A 21,794-nucleotide genomic window follows, 5' to 3' on the forward strand; every position below is an offset into this window, starting at 1 on the left:
TGTTCCAGACATGCCACTGTGCTCTTGCAAGCTCCATGATGGACAGCTATGCAACACATGAAGTGTTCTTAGCGTGGAGCTGGTATAATGAAGGACGCGAGTGGCGCTGTGGGTTAAACCACAGCGCCTAGGACTTGCCGATCAGAAGGTCAGCGGTTTGAATCCCCGTGACAGGATGAGCTCCCATTGCTCAGTCCCAGCTCCTGCCAACATAGCAGTTCGAAAGCACATCAAAGTGCTAGTAGATAAATAGGTACCGCTCCGGCGGGAAGGGAAACGGCGTATCCGTGCCCTGTGCTGGTTCGCCAGAAAGTGGCTTAGTCATGCTGGCCACATGACCCGGAAGCTGTACACTGGCTCCCTCAGCCAGTAATGCGAGATGAGCGCCACAAACCCCAGAGTCATCCGTGACTGGACTTAGCAGTCAGGGGTCCCTTTACCTTTACACATGCCACTCTGCTACCTGGTGAGTTCAAGGCACAGGAGCCCTGCTGGGGAAAGTGATTGGCAACTCCACAACATGTGGCTTTCTCTTTCAGGATTTCCTCCAGCTCCAGTTTCTCTCCACTAAAAATTGGCATGTGTTATTCCGTTCTTGTTAAGGATTGGTAGATAGGGATCCCTTTCCCCTTCCACCCAAGCAGGATCTGACTTCACAGGAAAGGATTCTTGATGGGGACAGGCAGGGAGCTTGCTGTGCTGTTTAGAGTTGGCCCATCCTCTCTGCTCACTCTGGCATTCTGTACTGCAGTGGTGGAGAACCAGTTGCTCAACTACAATTCCCAGCACCCCTGACTATTAGCTATGCTGGCTGGGGCTGATGGGAGTTCTAGTCCAGCAGCATCTGGAGGGCCAAAGGCTAGCACCCCTGCTGCAATGTCAAAGAACAGGCCTCTTGGCATGTGAAAGCAGGGTGGTAGTAGCTGCTGCTGGTATATGAAGCAACTGTCTGGGATGAGGATAAAAAGAACAAGGAGGAGCAATGTGTCCTGCTGGGATGCTGGCCTATCAAGCAAAACAGAAGGTGGTGGGATGAGTCAAATGGGTTGCCAGAGTCTAGATGGCCCATAGAGGAGCCAGACTAATCATTCAGACAGAGGTCCTCTTGATTGACTGCTTGTTTGTTTTTCACCTCCCAAGCTGAGCACACATTGGATACAGCAGCTGTTCTGTTAGCATAGCAGCAGCAGCAGCATATCTCCAGTCTCTGGGCAACAAGAGGATAGAATTGCTCTGTCCATCATCACCTCCCTTACAAAGCTATTATAGGGCAAACACAAGCAAGATTACAAAACATTTTGCATATTGAAAGTGCTATACAAACAATGATAAGTGGGAATAGATTGAGATCCTGGTTAAGATGGCTCTGGCTGCCTTTCAAAATGCAGGATATTCTAACAACAACTGTTTGCTCATATGTTTTAATGCTCCCTGTGGTACCATGCAGGCACTTGAAGAGTAACCGGCATAATAGACTTTTACGTTTGGAGTTATACGGTCCTGGGGAAACTTGGCAATCATAATTGTTAAAGTAAACAGTAGCTCCTGGCAATCACCTCTGCCCCTCCTGCTAATTCCCATCTGTTGTCTCAAGAAATGGCAAGAGGAACTTCACTGAGTTATTGTTTATATTGTTCTTTCCAGGGGCTGGATGGGTAATCCCAAACCTGATAAGATGCTGCAGCTAACTAGAAGCCAGGCAGTAGCCAGAATCTGATGCTCCTTAGGTGCTTATCAGAGATTGAACGAAAGTGTTGAAGAACAAAGAAGTCCATAACCCAGTGGCCAAGCACATTACATATATACACATATTTAATACTAGTTGCTGCTGTTGTTATATATTTATTTATACTCCACCTTTCCCCCCGACAGGGACTCGAGGCTGTTAAAAGTGGGGAAATTCTTTTTAAAGAGGTATGTTGTGATCTGCCAGGGAAATTTGGCTTTTGAAATTTTATTTGGGTCTGAGTGAACTTCTGCTGGTGTTACTTTGTGTTGCTTTCATACCGTCAAACATTTGTTTTGTGATGGCTAGGTGCAGATTTAGGAATCTGGATCTGCATATATCTCCCAGATCTGGCATTTACATTTAATAAAGAGCATCAAGTAAGGGCTTACCACACTTCCTTTTGTCGCAGTGCTTTAGCACTCAATTGGAGCAAACAGCAATTTGGGTTTGCTCTGATTTAGCACTAAAGAGTGGATTTTCCCTGGGAAAAGAGTGGCTCAAGCAGAAAACCACTTGGACTTTTGCTTTCTAGGCATGGGACAAGTGCAAGCCCTGCAAGAGGTAAAATCTCCGCTTGATACCTTGGAGAGCTGCTGATAGAGTATGCAACGGTACACTAGATTTGATGAACTCATAGCCTGTCTCAGTATAACACAGATACAAAAAGCTATAAGCATTGACTCTCTGATTCAGTATCAACGGCAGCCATATCAATATGAATTAACAAGTTGTACAATTAAACAGCCTGTTCAAACAAGTAAACTGTGCAGGATTAAATTCAAAAGTTGCAGAAAACCTCCACAATCACAAACATATTATTTCTACAGTGATATATGGAGGTTTGCTCTGTCAGTCTATTTCAGTTCTTTGCCATTAGAAGAACTGGAGCAAAATTCACATTTAAGTTTAATACTGCATTGGTACTGCAAACTTTCACACTGTCAGTTGACTTGTAATGCCAAACCATGATTTAGTGTTACATTAGTGAGCCTTGGGCTCACAAACTTCCTACCCTCCCCACCCCTCCTCTTATTTTACCCTAGGAAATCAACACATTCATATTTTCTAACACCCCTGGCACCTGCCCCCCAAACTCCCGCATACTAAAGGGCTCTGGTGGTCAGGTATCCTGATGAAAGTCTGGTTGTATGTACGTCACTCGCAAGGCACAAAGAAAAGCATATTCATCAGAAAGTCACAGCCTTGCTTCTTTGCGTCAAGATCTCATATGGAAGACACTTTTTTTTTAAGAGAAAGAAACATGTACGTGACTATGGATGCGTCTCTGGTGCACAGAAGTACTGCCGCATTCTCTGGACTACCTGAATTATTTATTATTGCATTGAGCTTGATTCTGTAAGCAAGGGCCTTCTGTAACAGATGGATAGTAGGCCGAGAAAATGATGTGCACGTGATATATTTAAACATCTGTGTTCATTATGCAAAAATATGAATGTAGAATGTAGCTTGATAAAAAGGGAAGGATAAGAAGAAGAGGAGTTTGGATTTGATATCCCGCATTATCACTACCCTAAGGAGTTTCAAAGTGGCTAACAATCTCCTTTCCCTTCCTCCCCGACAACAAACACTCTGTGAGGTGAGTGAGGCTGAGAGACTTCAAAGAAGTGTGACTGGCCCAAGGTCACCCAGCAGCTGCATGTGGAGGAGCGGAGACGCGAACCCGGTTCCCCAGATTACGAGACTACCGCTCTTAACCACTATGCCACACTAAGCAAGTTAACAAGGTGAGGAAAGAAAGAAAGAAAGAAAGAAAGAAAGAAAGAAAGAAAGAAAGAAAGAAAGACCTAAGCTGCTTTTGGGCTATAAGCTGGGATATATTGTACAATTTAAAATAAACGAATAACCTAGACATTTGCTACAACAATAAAGCAGGGAGATAAGTGTGTTGGCCCCTACTGTTGGCTTGGGGCAACTGCTTGGTATTCTTGCTGGATCAGGTCATTAATCCAGCATCCTGTTCTCACAGAGGCCAGCCAAATGCCTGTAGGAAGCCCCTGAGGCAGGCCTGAGCACAACAGCCTTCTCTCCTGTGGTGCCTAGCAATTGGTAATTGGTATACTTCTACCATGCACTGCTGGAGGAGACTCTTGAGAGTCCCATGGACTGCGAGAAGATCAAACCTATCCATTCTTAAGGAAATCAGCCCTGAGTGCTCACTGGAAGGACAGATCGTGAAGCTGAGGCTCCAATACTTTGGCCACCTCATGAGAAGAGAAGACTCCCTGGAAAAGACCCTGATGTTGGGCACCTGGAGAAGGGGACGACAGAGGACAAGATGGTTGGATAGTGTTCTCGAAGCTACCAGCAGGAGTTTGACTAAACTGCAGGAGGCAGTGGAAGACAGAAGTGCCTGGCGTGCTCTGGTCCATGGGGTCACGAACAGTCGGACACGACTAAATGACTAAATAACAGCAACCATGCACTGCATGAAGAAGTACTTCTTTTTATCTGTCCCGAATCTTCCAACACTCAACAACTGGGAGAGGAAGAAAAACTCTTCTCTATCCATTCTCTCTATGCCATGAATAAGGTTATAAACTTATATGATGTCCCCTCTTACTCTCCTTACTCTCTAAACTAAAATGTCTCAAAGGCTGCAACCTTTCCTTACAGGAGAGTTTCTGGCCTTAAAGATTGAGTTTGGGTAGGGGGGGCGGTTGCTAACGTCACCAGGTTTGGTGCTATTTTTGGATGTTTGACGATAAATGAGCTTTATGCTCTGCTATATTTTGCTGTATGGTAAATGAACTGTTAAATTGCTGGGTTTTGTTCTATTGTGTTGCAGTGATATGCTTTTAATACACATCCATATTGTACTACTTTATTTAGACTATTCTGATTTGTTCATGAACCACTTTGAACACAGATGTATTTTTTTTTAGAAAATGCAGTATTTGTGTGAAACACAGTATATAAATACGTTGACTATGACTTAGTCACCATCCCCATCTAGAAATTTGTTTTATGCATAGTAGCTGAAATCACCAATACTGAAATTCTTAGATAACTTAGCAAAGGGGCAGAAGAAAGCAGAGACACAATCACTTGTTAGTTTAACTGATGTGTGTGCACGTGCTGATACACCAGCAGTTTTGGAGCTTGGTTAAAAAAGCAGATCCTGAGGTTTGGTTCCAGCACAGAATGTGAAAAAAGCCTCGTCCTGATGAACTATTTTTGCCTGGCGGTCACCAACGTGTTTCAAGATCTTCTGAGGAGTAGCATGAAGGCAAGAGTGACAGAGATGACATGGGAAAGTACTGTAGCTGACGTCTTTGATAGTGACATCAGACTCCTGGATGGGCTCCAGCAGGGTCTGGCCCTACCCCAGTGATAACAACTTGTAATCTTTTGGCTTGCCAGAAAATGTTATGCGACATTTTCACAGCCACATTTCCAGATGTTCAGACTCCCTTGCTTGTACGAAAGCAGCATGCCTTACTTTTACCACAAGCCTGGCTTAGAAGCCAGCTCAGCTTGCAGTCGTTGTCAATGGAAGACTCCTCGCGTGAGGTCATCCATTTTGTGTTCCCAGGCCTCTTGTGCTAAACATTGCCCACATTTTGCACTAAAGGCTGTTTTCTTTATTTATAGCAACGGAAAAGCTTAACAAAAGCCTCCTGGGAAAAGTTTGCCAAACCAAAACTAAATGCTGTATTGAGACACCTTGAACAGAACTGGGTTCAGGCTAGAGGGAGGGTGCTCAACTGTTTTATAGTGATCCTGATGTAAATAGTACTTGGAGGTGTTTTGGATTTATTATGAAAAATGGGTGTGGGTGCAAGAAAAAATAACAGTATAAAAAAGAATTCCCTGGATGCCAAGATCCGAGTGGAAAAACTCCAGCAGAGATTTAAAAAGGGGGACAGGAGACAAGAGTGTACAGTGGTACCTCTGGTTACGTACTTAATTTGTACAGGAGGTTCATTCTTAACCTGAAACTGTTCTTAACCTGAAGACCACTTTAGCTAATGGGGCCTCCCGCTGCTGCTGTGCCGCCACAGCGCGATTTCTGTTCTCATCCTGAAGCAAAGTTCTTAACCCGAGGTACTATTTCTGGGTTAGCAGAGTCTGTAACCTGAAGTGTATGTAACCTGAAGCGTATGTAACCCAAGGTACCACTGTAATTTAAAAGTGGTTTCATTCTCTACTCCCAAGCTGTTTGTGCCTCACCATAATATTTCTCCATGCCAGTCTAGAAGGGAGCACTCACTTAGGAAAAAATGTTCTGGCTTATTATAACTTTGTTTAACATTAAAGCTAAACATTTACACTAAGCAGAGTGCAACTACAAATGCATTCTTTTATTATTGCCATTCAAAAAAAAAAAAAAAGTTTCCCATGTTCCAAGAGAAAGACAATATAATCGTAACCAATTCTACTTTCTAACTCTGTATACAGCAAAGATGATTTTTAAAAGTTTATCTGCAAGTTCAAAATCTACATTCACCTTATACATTTTCCAGGTAGAAGAATGGAGATGTATCACATGTCAGAGACACTCAAGGTCCAATTTTTAAAAGAAATATCCCCCTAGGGTATTCTTGGCTTTTTCTTTAAAAATTCATTCTCTGAAGTATCAGATTTCTAGAGCGAGAGCTGAAGCACTGAACAAAACATTTGATACAAGCTAAACAAAGGATTTTATTTCACTATCTTTGCTCTCAGATATATTCCTGTGTTCATGGTTTAATAAATAGCTTATCTAACTGATCACCATTATAAGCCTAAGGAAGTGAGTTCTATAAAATATGGATGATCAGGAAACCATGGTGACTACAGTTCAGATCTGAACAGAACTTTAGTTGGTTTTTTGGGGGGGCCATCACTGTGTTAGAAAGAAAGAGTAAGTTATTTTAACAATTTTGTCATCTTATGTTAGGTGCATAGAAGAGGGAATTTAATCAAGTGTGGGTTATCTTGCAAGCTCTGCTTGGTGAAACTCCCTCTTTTGCCAAACCATTAAAGATGCAGCAGCCCTTTCTTCCTTTGCATCTGGCCAACCTGACTCATCCAACTATGTGACAATAGTAATCTATGCTTGCTACATATCGCCTCCACAACCTGCTTTTGGGGGCAATGGTGTGTAATTGTTTCCACCCTGGTAAGTTCTTCTGAACTGGGCTTCCTCCCAGGTAAGTAGGGTTAGAACTGCAGCCTTAAGGCTTCATTCTCTTTAACTGAAATCAAATAAATGAAATTTAAACATACTTCCCTTTATCACTGTGCTGTGCCTTATGACTGTAGAAACTGTGAGTGTCACTCTCCGAGGTCTTTTTCAGGATCCTTTTCCCATTTAATGGGAACTGTTATTCTTTGGGGAACAGCCTGGCTCCAGTCTTGTAACAACTTATATTTGTCTTGATAAGCCTACTGCACCCTGTTCTACTTCTCTAGTTCAGAGGTGGAGAACCTATAGCTTTCAAGATGTTGTTGGGACTCCATTTCCCAACAGCTCCAGCCAGCATGGCCAGGGGTGGGGGATGAAGGGAGATGTAGTCCAACTACGCTTGGACAACCAGAGGTTGTTCTTCATCTCTGCTTTAGATCTCCATCCCTGCTTACAGAATCAGGATTCAAAATGACCTTAACGAATTGGAGAACTAGGCGCAAACAAAATGAATTTCAATAGGGACAAATGTCAGGTTCTACACTTAGACAGGAAGACTAGCTGCACAAATATAAAATGGGGACACCTGGCTTGCCAGTTGTAGATGTGAAAAGGATCTAGAGGTGTTAGTAGACCACAAGCTTAACATGAATCAACAGTGTGATGCAGCAGCAAAAAAAGCTAATGTTATTCTAGTCTGCACCAACAGAAATACAGTGACCAGATCCAGGGAAGTTTTCTCCAGCTCCAGAGACTAGGAACTTAACCAATGGCTTCAGGTTTAAGAAAGGAGATTCTGACTAAACATCAGGAAGAACTTTTCGATGGTAAGAGCTGTCTGTTCAACCGTGGAATGGACTCCCTCGGAAGGTGGTGGACTCTCCTTCCTTGGAGGTTTTTATACAGAGGTTGGATGGTCATCTGTCATGAATGCTACAGTTGAGATTCCTGTATTGCAGGGGGTTGGGCTAGATGACCCTTGGGGTTCCTTCCAACTCTATAATTCTATGGACCGTTGAGCTGGGAAAGACCTGTTTCTGTTACCATGAAAAAAAGCTGCTGACAATTGACAGTATTGAGCTAGATGGACACAAGGTCTGACTCACTATAAGGCAGCTTCCTATGCTCACACATAATTGATGCCTGAGGCTAAAAACAAGAAGTCAGCTCTGCGGAGACACATCAAAGCACTTGATTACACACACATTCAACACAGCATTGCTAAGTGCTTTCCAGCAATCCTGCTTTCCAACTGTGAACTGTTTCCTTTTGAATGGACACTGGGTCGTGAAGAGGAAGGGACATAAAAATGGTTGTTGACAAAGAAACAGCCTATGCAATGTGTAAAAGCCAGCTGTTTCCTCCCAAGGCAGCCTATACATCTGAGCACCAAATGCCATTATTGAAGCCGGTTTCATCATTACCTAATAGGAAATACAATTTTAGATTGCAAATGATATCACTCAAGAGTTGTGACACGAGATTGAAATGTATCATTTCTTTTAGTCATTAAGCTAGGGAAGAAAAAGAGAGACAAAATTGTTGGTTTTAGTTTTCAGTTGCTGTAAAACAATGGTTTAAAAACACCAGGGCAAAAAATCTCATGTCTTGGCCAATCAATATATCTGCAACTAACATGTGTTCATACGAGCAAAAGTTAGAAAGGTTGGGCACCAAATTTGCCTTAATTAAGAACTATGCACAAACATTCAATGTCATTACCAAACAAAGTGGGGGGGGAGGGGTGTCCCCAAATTTTCTTCAAATTTTGTTTGTAGAAAAAGAAGTTTTATTTTTCTCTGTAATAGACAGAGGCAGCCTTGGGAGGAATGATAACATGAAGAAGCAGTTCTGAGCTGGGGAACGCAACTTGTGTCCTCTCTATGCATCAACGTCTCCTTCAGACAGGCTTCATATTTACTGGTAGTGAGCTGAATCCGGACTAAGTCTCTAATTATGAGCAGACCCACTGAAATAAGTGGGACTTATGATAGCCAATGGGACCTAAGTAGGTCGTGACTAATTTAAGTCCCATTGATTTCAATGGGCCATATCCAACACTGTAGCTCCACTGAAGTTCCATTGTACCCATGGAAGTTCCTTCTAACTTCCATGGGTACAATGGAACTTCCTATTCTTTTCCTTTGGACCCTTCAGAGCAGTTGGGGGGGGGCATACTGGTGTAGGGAGGTGAGAAAATGAAAATCCTGCTGCACCAGAGGAACCTTGCTGGAATAGTACTGGATACAGCTCAATGTTTCTAAGCATGTCTGGATACAGTAGACAAGCCTTTCACACATGCACAGCAAAAATGAAAGCAGCATGCGTGCATAAATCTTGTGTGTGTTTGTATTTAGGTTAACATCTAGTCTGTGTTAACGTGTTACTTTATTTTTCAAGGTATATTATTGTTTTCATTCAATGCCATCATCAGGCTGGATACACGTTCCATTCACAGAAGGACCCCTTCTATGAATGAGAGGATTTGAGATCTGTCAGAGGCTCATAGGAAGAGAGGAGGCAATTTTCTGAAGTTCCCCCTCTTGCTGCAGCCTCCTGCACCTCCATCCTTACAGAGCAGTTTAGGGGAGACTGCCCCACTTCGGTGAGTAGGCGTGTTCCACAAAAAGAGTTCTTATCATGGATCTTTGGATCCAGTACAATAGGGAAAAGACCTGTCTCAGAGAGATTAGAATCTAAAGTTTGACAATGGAGAGAGAAAAGAGGTAAGTGGCTATAGAACAGGCAAAGGATGAATGTGAACAAATGCAGTTAAGTTACACATACTTAGCATATGTTAGGGCTGGAGATGTCTCCTGTATCTCCTGGAATCATGGAGCTCAGTGTATAGTTTTGTTAGGTACTGCTGAATCACACTGGCAAATATTTAACCAAGTATGCTCCTCCCTGTATGGTTTCGAACATCTAAGAGAAAGTGAGAGATAAGAGCTGGCAATCAACAAGATGAAAGTAACCCTTTTGCTATGTTGACCTTGGGTGAAAAATGCCATAGACCATTTATTTTCCCCACACAGGCAAAAACAAATTTAAAAATCAAGCTTTGCACATTGCAACAGTGAGATATTTAAAACCAGACTGAATAAAGCACATGAAAAAGGCCTGAAAGGAACAATATCATAATGGCAGCTGGATTCACTTAGCCAGCACTAATGCACAGAAACAAGGAAAAGGCATACATGTACATGCATTTGGCCTGAGGCTGTGGATGGGTTTTGATCACCCATTCTCAATACACATCTGGAAGATCAGGTTAAACATTGCAAATGAAAGCACTCTTGGATGAGTCCAGTCAGCCAATATCGATTTGATATATCAGACAACCTGAGTCTGGGAAATCAAAGAGCATCCTCCAGAGAGTTGGGATGGGGGGGGGGGGGAGAGAGGATCAGAAGCCCTAATTAAGTCATTGCAGTGTTCATTAATTCATGTAGAAGCAAGGAACATTTTTCAACAGAGCACAGCAAATCTCATGTTAGTATTGCACAATCCCATTCTGACTGGCAGTAGTCTAACAATCTGTGTAAGTACTAAATCAGAATCTTTCTGCTGCCATGGAATTTTGAAAACGAAACTTTTCATTTTGCTAAAAGATCAAGTTTCTGGCCCTCATGGTTACACAGAAATATTTAAAAGATGAATACAATTCTGCACTCTTGTTTTCCCACTTTTTTTTTTACCCAGACCTCAAACACTGGAATTAATATCCAAATTATGAAAACCATTTGGTAACAACTGAAAAATACATGTAATTTAATCAAGCATTTCTATCTAATTTGCATTTATTAACAAGAGAATTCGACTTTAATATTCAAATGTTGTTGTTGTTTTAAAAAAGTATAGCATGCAAGTCTGGGACGTGGGTGGCGCTGTGGGTAAAACCTCAGTGCCTAGGATTTGCTGATCGTAAGGTCGACGGTTCGAATCCCCGCTGCGGGGTGAGCTCCCATCGTTCGGTCCCAGCTCCTGCCCACCTAGCAGTTCAAAAGCACCCCTAAGTACAAGTAGATAAATAGGTACCGCTTTATAGCAGGAAGGTAAACGGTGTTTCCATGTGCGGCACTGGTGGTGGCTCGCCAGTTGCAGCTTCGTCACGCTGGCCATGTGACCCGGAAGTGTCTTCGGACGGCGCCAGCTCCCGGCCTCTTGAGCGAGATGAGCGCGCAACCCTAGAGTCGGTCACGACTGGCCCGTACGAGCAGGGGTACCTTTACCTATAGCATGAGTGTCTGGAGGCGGTTGGAGGATGGATGGCGGCAAACAGATTGAGGTTGAATCCTGACAAGACAGAAGTACTGTTTCTGGGGGACAGGAGGCGGGCAGGTGTGGGGGATTCCCTGGTCCTGAATGGGGTAACCGTGCCCCTGAAGGACCAGGTGCGCAGCCTGGGAGTCATTTTGGACTCACAGCTGTCCATGGAGGCACAGGTTAAATCCGTGTCCAGGGCAGCTGTGTACCAGCTCCATCTGGTACGTAGGTTGAGACCCTATCTGCCCGCGGACTGCCTCGCCAGAGTGGTGCATGCTCTGGTTATCTCCCGCTTGGACTACTGCAATGCGCTCTACGTGGGGCTACCTTTGAAGGTGACCCGGAAACTACAACTAATCCAGAATGCAGCAGCCAGACTGGTGACTGGGAACAGCCGCCGAGACCATATAACACCGGTCTTGAAAGACCTACATTGGCTCCCAGTACGTTTCCGAGCACAATTCAAAGTGTTGGTGCTGACCTTTAAAGCCCTAAACGGCCTCGGTCCAGTATACCTGAAGGAGCGTCTCCACCTCCATCGTTCTACCCGGACACTGAGGTCCAGCACCGAGGGCCTTCTGGCGGTTCCCTCACTGCGAGAAGCCAAGTTACAGGGAACCAGGCAGAGGGCCTTCTCGGTAGTGGCGCCCTCCCTGTGGAACGCCCTCCCACCAGATGTCAAAGAGAACAACAACTACCAGACTTTTAGAAGACATCTGAAGGCAGCCCTGTTTAGGGAAGCTTTTAATGTTTGATGTATCATAGTATTTTAATACTCTTTTGGAAGCCGCCCAGAGTGGCTGGGGAAACCCAGCCAGATGGGCGGGGTATAAATAATAAATTATTATTATTATTATTATTATTATTATGCAAGTCTAGCAGGCATCACCAACCTTTTTTGGTTAGTGGGCACCTTTGGAATTTGAGAAGGTGCCACAAACACCAGTCACAAAATGACTGCCATGGGGGTATGGCATAACACAAAGGGCTACCCCATTATCACTTACAGAGTAGCTCTTTGCACCTCTCCTCAAAATGGGAGGGTGGGTGTCCAATCAAGGCACCAATAAGATGTGGACATGTTTAAGGGAGTGTCTCCAATACAGGAGAAGCAGAACTAGTGCAAACAAACTGGGCAGGAAGAGCAAATAAGTCTCTGGTGCAGTGCTGATTTCTGAAGGAACATTTACTGCAATCTTTTGCAGGTGCCATAGGTGGTACTGGCAGAGCACACTAGCACCCACAGGGTTTGCATTAGCAACCCCTGATCTAGATTCAGTTACTCAGTCTCTATAACTGAGGGTTGTTTGCTTGTTTTACACATGAAAAATACTTGCTTTGAACTTGAAGGATCTCAAACTGTAAACATTTTAAAAGTCAGTCCAACTGACTATTAACATGCTTACTTCCAGGTAAGGGTAGATAAGAACACAATCTGATAGCACCCAGTGTGACACAGAATTGTCTCATACTTATACCCAGATATGTGAATATCACCCACAATACTCGCTGTCTATGGCACAAACTACCAAATAACTGAACAACTGTATGACATAATACCACCCTTTGTCCTCGTTCACTTCTATGGCTGGCATTGCATCTTGTATCATAACTGCTGAATATGTTATGCATTTTAGTTCTTAGAGCAAAGAGTAGACAAGTGATAGCCACTGGCTTCAATTGTTTTAAGGAGAGATCAGCTATATTCACGGAGAATAAGTCTACCAGTAGTGATTTGCCAAGACTAATAGAACCTTTAAATTTAGTGGCAGTCTACCGGGGAAGCACAATAGGAGGAGCCAGCTATGACCTTGTTGTGTGGTTAGTGGGTTTTCTGGTTAGTCAATGTGTGAAGCAGAATGCTTGGCTAGATATACTTTTAGCCTAATAATCAGAAAAGCCCTTCCCTTACACCAGCAGTTTTCAATTTAAGAGAACGTCTTCTGAAACACTGGTGGTAATACCAGCCCAATACGTTTTGCTGTCTGGAGCAAAGCTGAGCTTTAAAATGAACAAGATTACAAATTGATCCTGGTTAACTTGGCAAACTGAACCTTGTGAAAAATAATGTCATTTAAGGTTGAATTCACAAAAAGCAAGCTGCACATCTGATAGGCTACTTCTACAGGGTCCTTGGCAGAAATATGGAGAAAGATGCCAATACTAATAATGCTCTTTATATCCACTCTTATGCATGACTTGGCTGTCAGGACTGACGCAAGAACTCCTGCCTTTTTGTCCTTCTCCAAGGCTGTGATTACTCCTTGCCTCATCTACTATTTCACTTCCGTTCAAAACGGATGATGACAACATGACAAAGTTTAGTGTTGAAATCTGTAGGATTAATCAAATTCCCTTGATACCTGTCAGTGAACAGTTGGAAGGGGAAAGTTATTCTCTGGTGCTCAGTTACCAGCTTGTGTTCAGTAGTCAAAGCTGGTGGGAAATTGTAGGTATGGAACACCAGCAAAATAGTATACAGCTCCAGCAAAACATTTCGCCAGACATTTCGCCCACATCCAAAACAGAGTTTGGAGTTCCATGAAAATATTATAGGTGGAGTGCAACATGGCATTAAGGCAATTGTTTCATCCATGAAATTATTTCTGCTTGCATCTCCCCCCCCCCCGCATGTCTCCTAAATCTCTTCTAGGGGTTCCCCCAACCCTCTGGAGGAGATTTTGGGAGGCTGTTGAGAGAGCACAGGGTTGGGAAAACATGAAAGTCCTACTGCCCATAAATCCATGCACTGATTAGTAGAATATCACCCTATGAGAATTAACCTAAAATATATAGTCCTTACCTACTGGCAAGGATAGGATAACAGATTTACCACCCTTGGTACTTTCAAATATTGGGGCGAATAGATCTGAAAGCATATATGGCCCTCAGTTTGTCCCATGTCATAGCAACTAACATTTTCATCCTCTTTGGATCTTTTCACTGAGGTTTGTCCTGCAGTGACTATGTTCGTGTCCTGGCCTGCACCGCACAGGAGCACAACCAGCACTGCACATTGATTGAGCTGGCTCAGCTAAAGAGAAGAAACCGAGAGTTCATATATGGTCACTGCCTTGGATCTCTAATGAGAAAGTCAAGCTAAGAATTTTGCCAATAAAGCATAACAGAGAAAATGGGACACCCACCTAGGAAAAAGTCAAGGTCCTTAAACAGCTATTCCAAAATGCTCTGGGAAGAAATGCCCTAACCACTGTCTTTCTGCGGGCTTGGATTTGCACCTACCTGTCTCCCCATTAACATAGGTGCACCTACAAGACTTCATCCCCATCCCAATGTTTTCCTGGACCTCTCCCCGCTACATGCAGGTGTTTCTCCATCCTGATCATTTCAGACTTTCCAAGGGTTTAAAAAAACACCTGTATTAAAAGGATGGAAGGTTCAGGGCAACACTGGAATGGGGAGGGCATCATGTGGACATCCCTACATTAATGGGAAGATAGGAAAGTTCAAGTCTACCTTTTGCTCCAATGTGCAAAAGCCCTCTAAGGCTCAGGTCAGGGGCAGGAGAATGTAAGCAGTCTTCCAGAATAGCAGAACTGAATGTTTATGAGGAACTGAGGGACACCCCTGCCAAATGTGCATCCAGGTCAAAATAATAAGTTGGGTCAGACAAGCCCAGATGGCTCAAAATAACACAACATGTGCCTCCTGCTCCACAGAAAGGGCAAAAAATGGTCAGCCAATTTGACCAGAGGGCAACATTCTTGTGCATGAATAAACTGGGACTGCCATTATAGACTCAGGGCTGGAGAGGAGCTAAGCATCATCTAGTCTAGTTCATGTCTGTCCTGCACCAAACACTCCACCCAAATCCTAGCATGCTACCAATGCGCATCAAAAACAAGCAAGGATGTGGCAGAGGAACTTTGTTTGCAGCAGGATTGTTTAAAACAGCCTGCAAAACTGATTTTAAATTGAATGAGAAGAGCTCTTTAAAAACAAAACAAAACAACACCCATATACTCATCCTGTGTGCTTTTCAGACCACCTGGGAAGGTGCAGCCTGTTCCAAACGAGTGTCCTTCTTATATAGGCTATGTTACACAACACTGCACCCGAGAGACACGATTGCGCCAAATTGAAATGCTTGCAAAACCCCCTATGCTCACCTTCTTCCTTGGTGGTAAAGGTGCTTCATAAAGTTCACCAGTGGGGCACAGCACACACTCAGAAACCCTATCCCACCCACTTCACTTTCCAAATCATTTCTCTGGCTCTTTGCAAACCCAAACAGCCAGCCTTGTAAAATGCTTCAAGGATGACACCCATTGCCAGGACATGCAGCCTTGCCTTGCCACAATTGGACATTAATGGCACCCCCCTCCCATACAAGCATTATTCAGCCCCCATCTATGTACTCACATAATGCTTGGATGGGTTTCGCCTTTTTTCCACGTCCACCACATTAGCATCCAGCACGCTGTAGGACAGCATCTTCGTCCCCAGGAAAACCAGGAAATGCAAACTGAGTCCAGATGTATCCTTGTATTATGATGAGTGTGCTTATTCTTTCAGGATGGCTCCTTGGCGCTCAAGAAGGATTTCCTAGGAAGCTGGTGCCTTCCCTTCTCTCTCTCTCTCCCCTTTTTTCTTTTCTTCGTTGCTGGCACCAGAAGAGAAGCAAAACTTCCCCAAGCTTCAACAGAAGGAGATGTCCTCAAGTATATATATATATATATATGTATGTATGTATGCACCAATCTTGGAGAGCCTGGTCACACCGCTCACGATCCTCCCCTTGGCCCTGGGAGGGAGGAAAGGGCAGAAATGGTCTTCGGTCACTTTCAAAAGAGCTCGGCTCTTATATTCTGGTGGGACTAAGGGGATTCCTTCTGGTCCAAGGCTGCGTTTATATGGATGGGAGGGAGTCTCTATTCAGTCCCCCCTTCCTCCTCCTAAAGGCGGATCAAGTTTTGCAGTCCCTGTACGGATCCCCGGCGCGGTGTCCCGCGTGCTCGTGTGTCTATATGCCTGCCTGCCTCCTTTTCCCTCGTCCCTACACCCGAGTCGCCGCTGAGCGGTTCTCTTCGGCCCCCGCTTCGTGCCCAACAGCGGCGGATCCTTGGCAACGCTCCTTGGTGCAGCTGCTGCTGCTTCTGCTGCAGCCGCCCCGGGGGAAGGAAGGAAGGAGGAGGCAGGCAGAAGGCGGCGGGCCGGCTCGGGCAGAGGCGAGCGAGCGGCTGGGCGCGAAGCTCCCTTCCCCTGCCTTCTCGGCTTCGCCTCCTGCTGCCGCGATCTGCACTCCGCGCGGAACAAGGCGAGGGGCTGGAGGAGGAGGAGGAGGGGGCGGCCGGTCGGGAGGCAGGAGGGCTGGGCTCTGCTTGCCGCCCGCGGAGGGGAGGAGGGGGCCCGGTCTTCCCCCGGACAGGAGATCCGAAAGGGGAGTGGGCGATCACCTCTCCACGCCCAAGCCCCGAGGGGGCGCTGGGCGGCCGAGGAAGCTTGGCCCGGGCGGCTCCGCCCCCTTCAGAAATAACGACTTTGCGAGCCGCTGCGGGGTGGGGAGAAGTTCCCCGGGGACGGGCGAGAAAAGAAAGGCAGAGGAGATCTCCTCTAGAAACAGATCTCTCTAAGAAGACGGAACAACCGGCTCCCTTTGGGGACTGCTGTTCTTGGGCTGGAGGCTGGCGAGTGGAAGGGAGATTAGGGTGCAATCAACTCCCATTTACCTGGGAGTAAACCCGATTGAATTCTTTGGGGCCGACTCCTAATTAGACGTGGTTAGGTTAGCAGCCCTAATAAGGGTCTGCACTTGGGCCTGCATTGCTACTGCCCCCCCAATCCCCCCCTCCCTTGTTGCTGGCATCCAAGTGTCCCAAGAGCCTCCAGGGGTGAAGTCAAAGTTAGCAGCACCGATGTGACCTCCCTGGGGTGCAAGGCTGGGCAGTGTGTGGGCAGTCCTAGGCTGTTCAGATGACAAGACAAGACCCCTGTCTCAGCCTTGCTAATGTGGTCCAAACGAAAGCAGAGCAATATGTTTGGCACCAGCTCAGCTGCAGGTGTTGCTGGAAGGAGACCTACAAGGTGCCATCCTACTGCTTTCGAAACTCCACCTTTACTTGCATGTTAATTCACATTCCTAACATGGACTATTTAACTTGCTCATTGCTTGATTTGCACCCCTCTACCCCTTGTATAACTGCGGGAGGCAGTGGAAGACAGGAGTGTCTGGCGTGCTCTGGTCCATGGGGTCACGAAGAGTCGGAAACGACTAAACAACAACAACAACCCCTTGTATAAATATGGTCTGAAGCCCAACATCAAAAAAACTAAGATCATGGCCACTGGTCCCATCACCTCCTGGCAAATAGAAGGGGAAGAAATGGAGGCAGTGAGAGATTTTACTTCTTGGGTTCCATGATCACTGCAGATGGTGAAGAGCAGTCACGAAATTAAAAGACGCCTGCTTCTCGGGAGAAAAGCAATGACAAACCTAAACAGCATGTTAAAAAGCAGAGACATCACCTTGCCAACAAAGGTCCGCATAGTTTTAACTATGCTTTTCCCAATAGTGATGTATGGAAGTGAGAGCTGGACCATAAAGAAGGCTGATTGCCGAAGAATTGATGCTTTTAAATTATGGTGCTGGAGGAGACTCTTGAGAGTCCCATGGACTGCAAGAAGATCAAACCTATCCATTTTTAAGGAAATCAGCCCTGAGTGCTCACTGGAAGGACAGATCCCAAAGCTGAGGCTCCAATACTTTGGCCACCTCATGAGAAGAGAAGACTCCCTGGAATGTTGGGAAAGATGGCGGGCACAAGGAGAAGGGGACGAGAGAGGACGAGATGGTTGGACAGTGTTCTCGAAGCTACCAGCATGAGTTTGACCAAACTGCAGGAAGCAGTGGAAGACAGGAGTGCCTGGTGTGCTCTGGTCCATGGGGTCACGAAGAGTCGGACACAACTAAACGACTAAACAACAACACCCCTTGTATAAAGCAACTGGAATCTCAATATGTATTCCTTGTGGATTTCAGATGAGGCTGCCCAACAGAATAAGACAGCCCTCTGAAAACCACAGGTAGTAATAAAGGGGATTCATGACTAATTGCCATATACTCTTTATTCTGATATCAACCTGCTAGCTATTCAGTAACAAGCTGGCTGCAACATAGCCAAAGTAACTTTCAGTGCTGCGGTGTCTTGTAGTTGAGAACTGAAAAAAAAGGCTACTTTAGGATTTTCATGTTTTGCTTGGTTTTTTCAGAAGGCATAGCATGTGTTAGTTCTGCACCCACACCCAAATCAATCTTATTGTCTTTATCATCGTTAGTGGCTGGTGCCCAGTGGGGCTGGTAAGGCAGAAGGTAGGGAGGCCAGCAGCAGGTGGAGCCAGAGCCAATGGAGGTAGTGATACCTAATTTCAATCTTATCCTCCTCCCTGTTGAGTTCTGCAAGGGCAACACCGAGACCAAGGAGGAGGAAGCTGACAGGCAATGCCACCCCCTAGACTAGTTGTTAAGTTAGAAGGCAGGCAGATGGGTAGGGGAGGGCTGGCTGAGGGCAGACTTAGGCTGGTGGGGCAGTGCCACATTCATCCTAATGGAACAGCTGCCACTGTAGCTCAGACGTCGATAATGAGTTGTGCTTGCAAGAGAATGAAAAAATCTCAAGCAGGGCACAATGTTACTAGGACTGAAGTGCTAAGGAATAATATGTTGTCTGCATGAAAAAAAAGATGACCAACTCTTGCATATCATGCTGAGCAGGTGAAATTAACTTACAATAGCAGAAAAAGGAATTTACCGTTTTAGCTCCAAAAGGTAAAATTACCAAAATGGTGCACAAGTGTAAGACTGGTGACACTTGGCTTCACAGCAATAAGTTCAGAAAAAAGGAACAAGGGCTTTTAGTAAGCTACTGTCTCTACATGAGCTAGCAATGCTATGCAAGTCTAGGGCATTGTTAGGTGATCTGGGGGAGCTGAGCCCTGGGTCTTTTGCACACTTCAGGTCTTCTGCCCTTTTCCCTTCCCTCTGAAAGTAGACCTAAAATTACATACATGTATATAACTTAGGAAATAAAACTTTTGTGCAAATCTATGTCATGGACCTGTGCTTTGAATCCTTTTAAAGACCTAACGTCCTTGGCAACAGCTAAAAAGTTGACTACAATTTAAGCTGTGTCAACAAAAGCATGAAAAGCAATGGCACCACTCTATTCTGCTTTGGTCATACCTCACGTCAACTGTGTCCAGTCTAAGGAGGATACCAACAAACTAGGCCATGTCCAGAGAAGGGTGTCAAAGATGGTGAGGGACTTGGCGTCTGAGGAGGAGAGTTTGGAGGAGATGGGCATGTTTAGCCTGGAAGAAAAGACAAATAAGAGTTATGATGCTCAAGGTGCATGATTCACAGGAGCAAGCTCAACAATCATGCTAATTCTATCAGGAGCACCCAAATAAGAGGTCAGTATGCATCTATTGGGTACTGTGATGTCGAACTCCACTCTATCCACTATCAACTTTATATTTACCTTTTATGGGCACTTGGCACTTCTGTGATACGTATCAGTGAGTATACTGTGTGTGCAAATAAGTAAAGTGTTTCAGTTGATGCTAATTAGACATGCCCAATGACTGCCACAGAACTCCGCTATATTCTGGAATATTGCCATTGATGGTTTCTGGAAGGAGTCACGCATATAGATTAAAATATTACAATATCTTTTGGAATATACAGAAACTCAAGACTGACTTTGTGGGAGCCATTTCCCTAAGTGCAAATGTAATTTCCTTTAATTAGGTGACTTTAAACCCACTCTTCATTAAATCAATCCCAGAATGGGGGACAACATGAAAAATAAACCCTTATACTGTATAAAACATTCATGTCTCACATTGAATATAACTGATCTGTAGAAAGGACTTTATGATCTGAAAATAGAGACTATGTATGTACTTTTGTAACCCAATAAAATATTTAACATGAAATATAAACAAAGCAATAAAAAAGCAAACCAGCACAACATTAAATCAAATAATGGCACGAGCAGTCCTTACTTCATGGGATGACATGAAGTGCATTGCAGAAAATGGCATTGCAATTAGCAATAGGGTGGAATCCCACCCTACATAGGAAATATGTAGCAAGTATCACTGCCAACAGCCGAATTACTATGGCAAATTACAAACAAGGATATACAACTAGCAACAGTGATAATCACACATAGAATAATTTCTGCGGGGAGAAAATGATTACATGGCCTATATTCAAACCCTGCATAAACAGACTTCAAGACACTGATTTTTATGTAGATGGCTCCTTTGGAATGCTTTCGGTGAAAAGCACTACAGAGAGTTGTGCAAATAAAGAGGGGGGTCATACCAAAATTTTCTCCCACATTTTTCTTCAATTAGAAAATAAATTGTGTTTGAAAGGTATCTAAGGGGAGAGAAAGCTTGTGAAATTCTTGTGGGTAGGGTGCAAGTTTTTTATCTCTATGCTTTTGAGGTGGTCAAGGGATATTTGTGATTGTCCTTTTTTTAATTCAACAAAATAATCAGTGGTCCGCACTCTACAGACTTCCCAGGTGCCCAAGCTTCAGTTCAAGCTCAGTGGAAGACACCCTCCTATGCATTTTCCCCCCGATCAGGAACTGTGGGCATCCAGGGAGGCTGCAATGTGTTGGATAACAGTTTACTGGAAAGAAAAACACACCTCGAGTCACCTTGCAACAATGTAACACCCTGCACTCATAAAAAGGGTACAGAAATTGCAATATGTCTAGATAAAAAGGCAGAAAATTGGAAGGCAGATGTTAAGCACAGCACTAGTCACAAACCACTACAGTATACATTAAAAAAGGTAAAGGTTGAGGGAAATGGTTTATACTAAAACTGGAGGCTGCTGCTGTCTTATGGATCACCCTGGGACATATACAATAGATTTCCACACTAGGTTTTATGTGATATTCACAGGATACTTAGCATAGGTGAGGTTCCTTCTCATTGGTTAGTGCATCACAATAACTCGTGTGTCAGTTGGCTCAGATAGGTGATCAGTTGATAGAGGGAACAATCACATGAAAACATAGGAATGTCTATCCCCAGTTTCTGAAAATAATTCAGTGTTTTCCTTGATGCCTTGTATTAACCAATTAGGTTACTTTCACAGTTACACAATGTTCAGCCCCCCTGCAAAAAAAAAAAAAATACTGTATTTTTCGCTCGATAACACGCACCTGACCATAACACGCACATAGTTTTTAGAGGAGGAAAACAAGAAAAAAAAATCTGAATGAAACAGTGGATGTATCATTTTTGTGCTTCATGCTGTGGCCACAGACGTGTGATTTGACGGTGAGTTTGGGGTAGCCCAATGCAAAGATCCTGAGAATCCATGTGGATCTGTGCTTTGTAACCACGTTTTTGCACCATTGCAGCCCCAGGCAACAATGGGTGCATGATTTTTTTGGTGCAGGCTGTAGCCATGGACACGCTATGTGATCTGATGGTAAATTTGGGGTGACCCTATGCAAACATCCTGAGGATCCATGCTTTGTAACCATGTTTTTGTACCATTGCAGCCCCAGGCAACAGTGGGTGCGTGATTTTTTTTGGTGCAGGCTGTAGCCATGGACATGCTATGTGATCTGATGGTGAATTTGGGGTGACCCAATGCAAAGATCCTGAGGATCCATGTGGATC

At 44.4% G+C, this 21,794-nt stretch overlaps 1 protein-coding gene across 2 annotated transcripts in view; it reads right to left on the reverse strand.

Moving 5' to 3' along the window:
- SH3PXD2A (SH3 and PX domains 2A) overlaps positions 1-19,771 on the reverse strand; it is a 259,093-nt gene extending 239,322 nt beyond the window's left edge. The window contains exons 1-3 of one of the 2 annotated variants that reach the window (XM_081006148.1): positions 19,622-19,771; positions 19,324-19,451; positions 15,507-15,780 (exon numbers count right to left, since the gene is read on the reverse strand). In XM_081006148.1, coding sequence (XP_080862274.1) covers positions 15,507-15,578 — 72 coding nt within the window. In that variant the 5' untranslated portion in view covers positions 15,579-15,780; positions 19,324-19,451; positions 19,622-19,771. Of the gene's footprint in view, positions 1-15,506; positions 19,153-19,323; positions 19,452-19,621 lie in introns of those variants that run through there. The other variant, XM_081006151.1, reaches the window with a different exon arrangement.
- Positions 19,772-21,794: the final 2,023 nt, after the last annotated feature.

Source organism: Podarcis pityusensis (assembly GCF_964106645.2).
Source record: "Podarcis pityusensis genome assembly, chromosome: 5".
Classification (NCBI taxonomy): Eukaryota; Metazoa; Chordata; class Lepidosauria; order Squamata; family Lacertidae; genus Podarcis; species Podarcis pityusensis.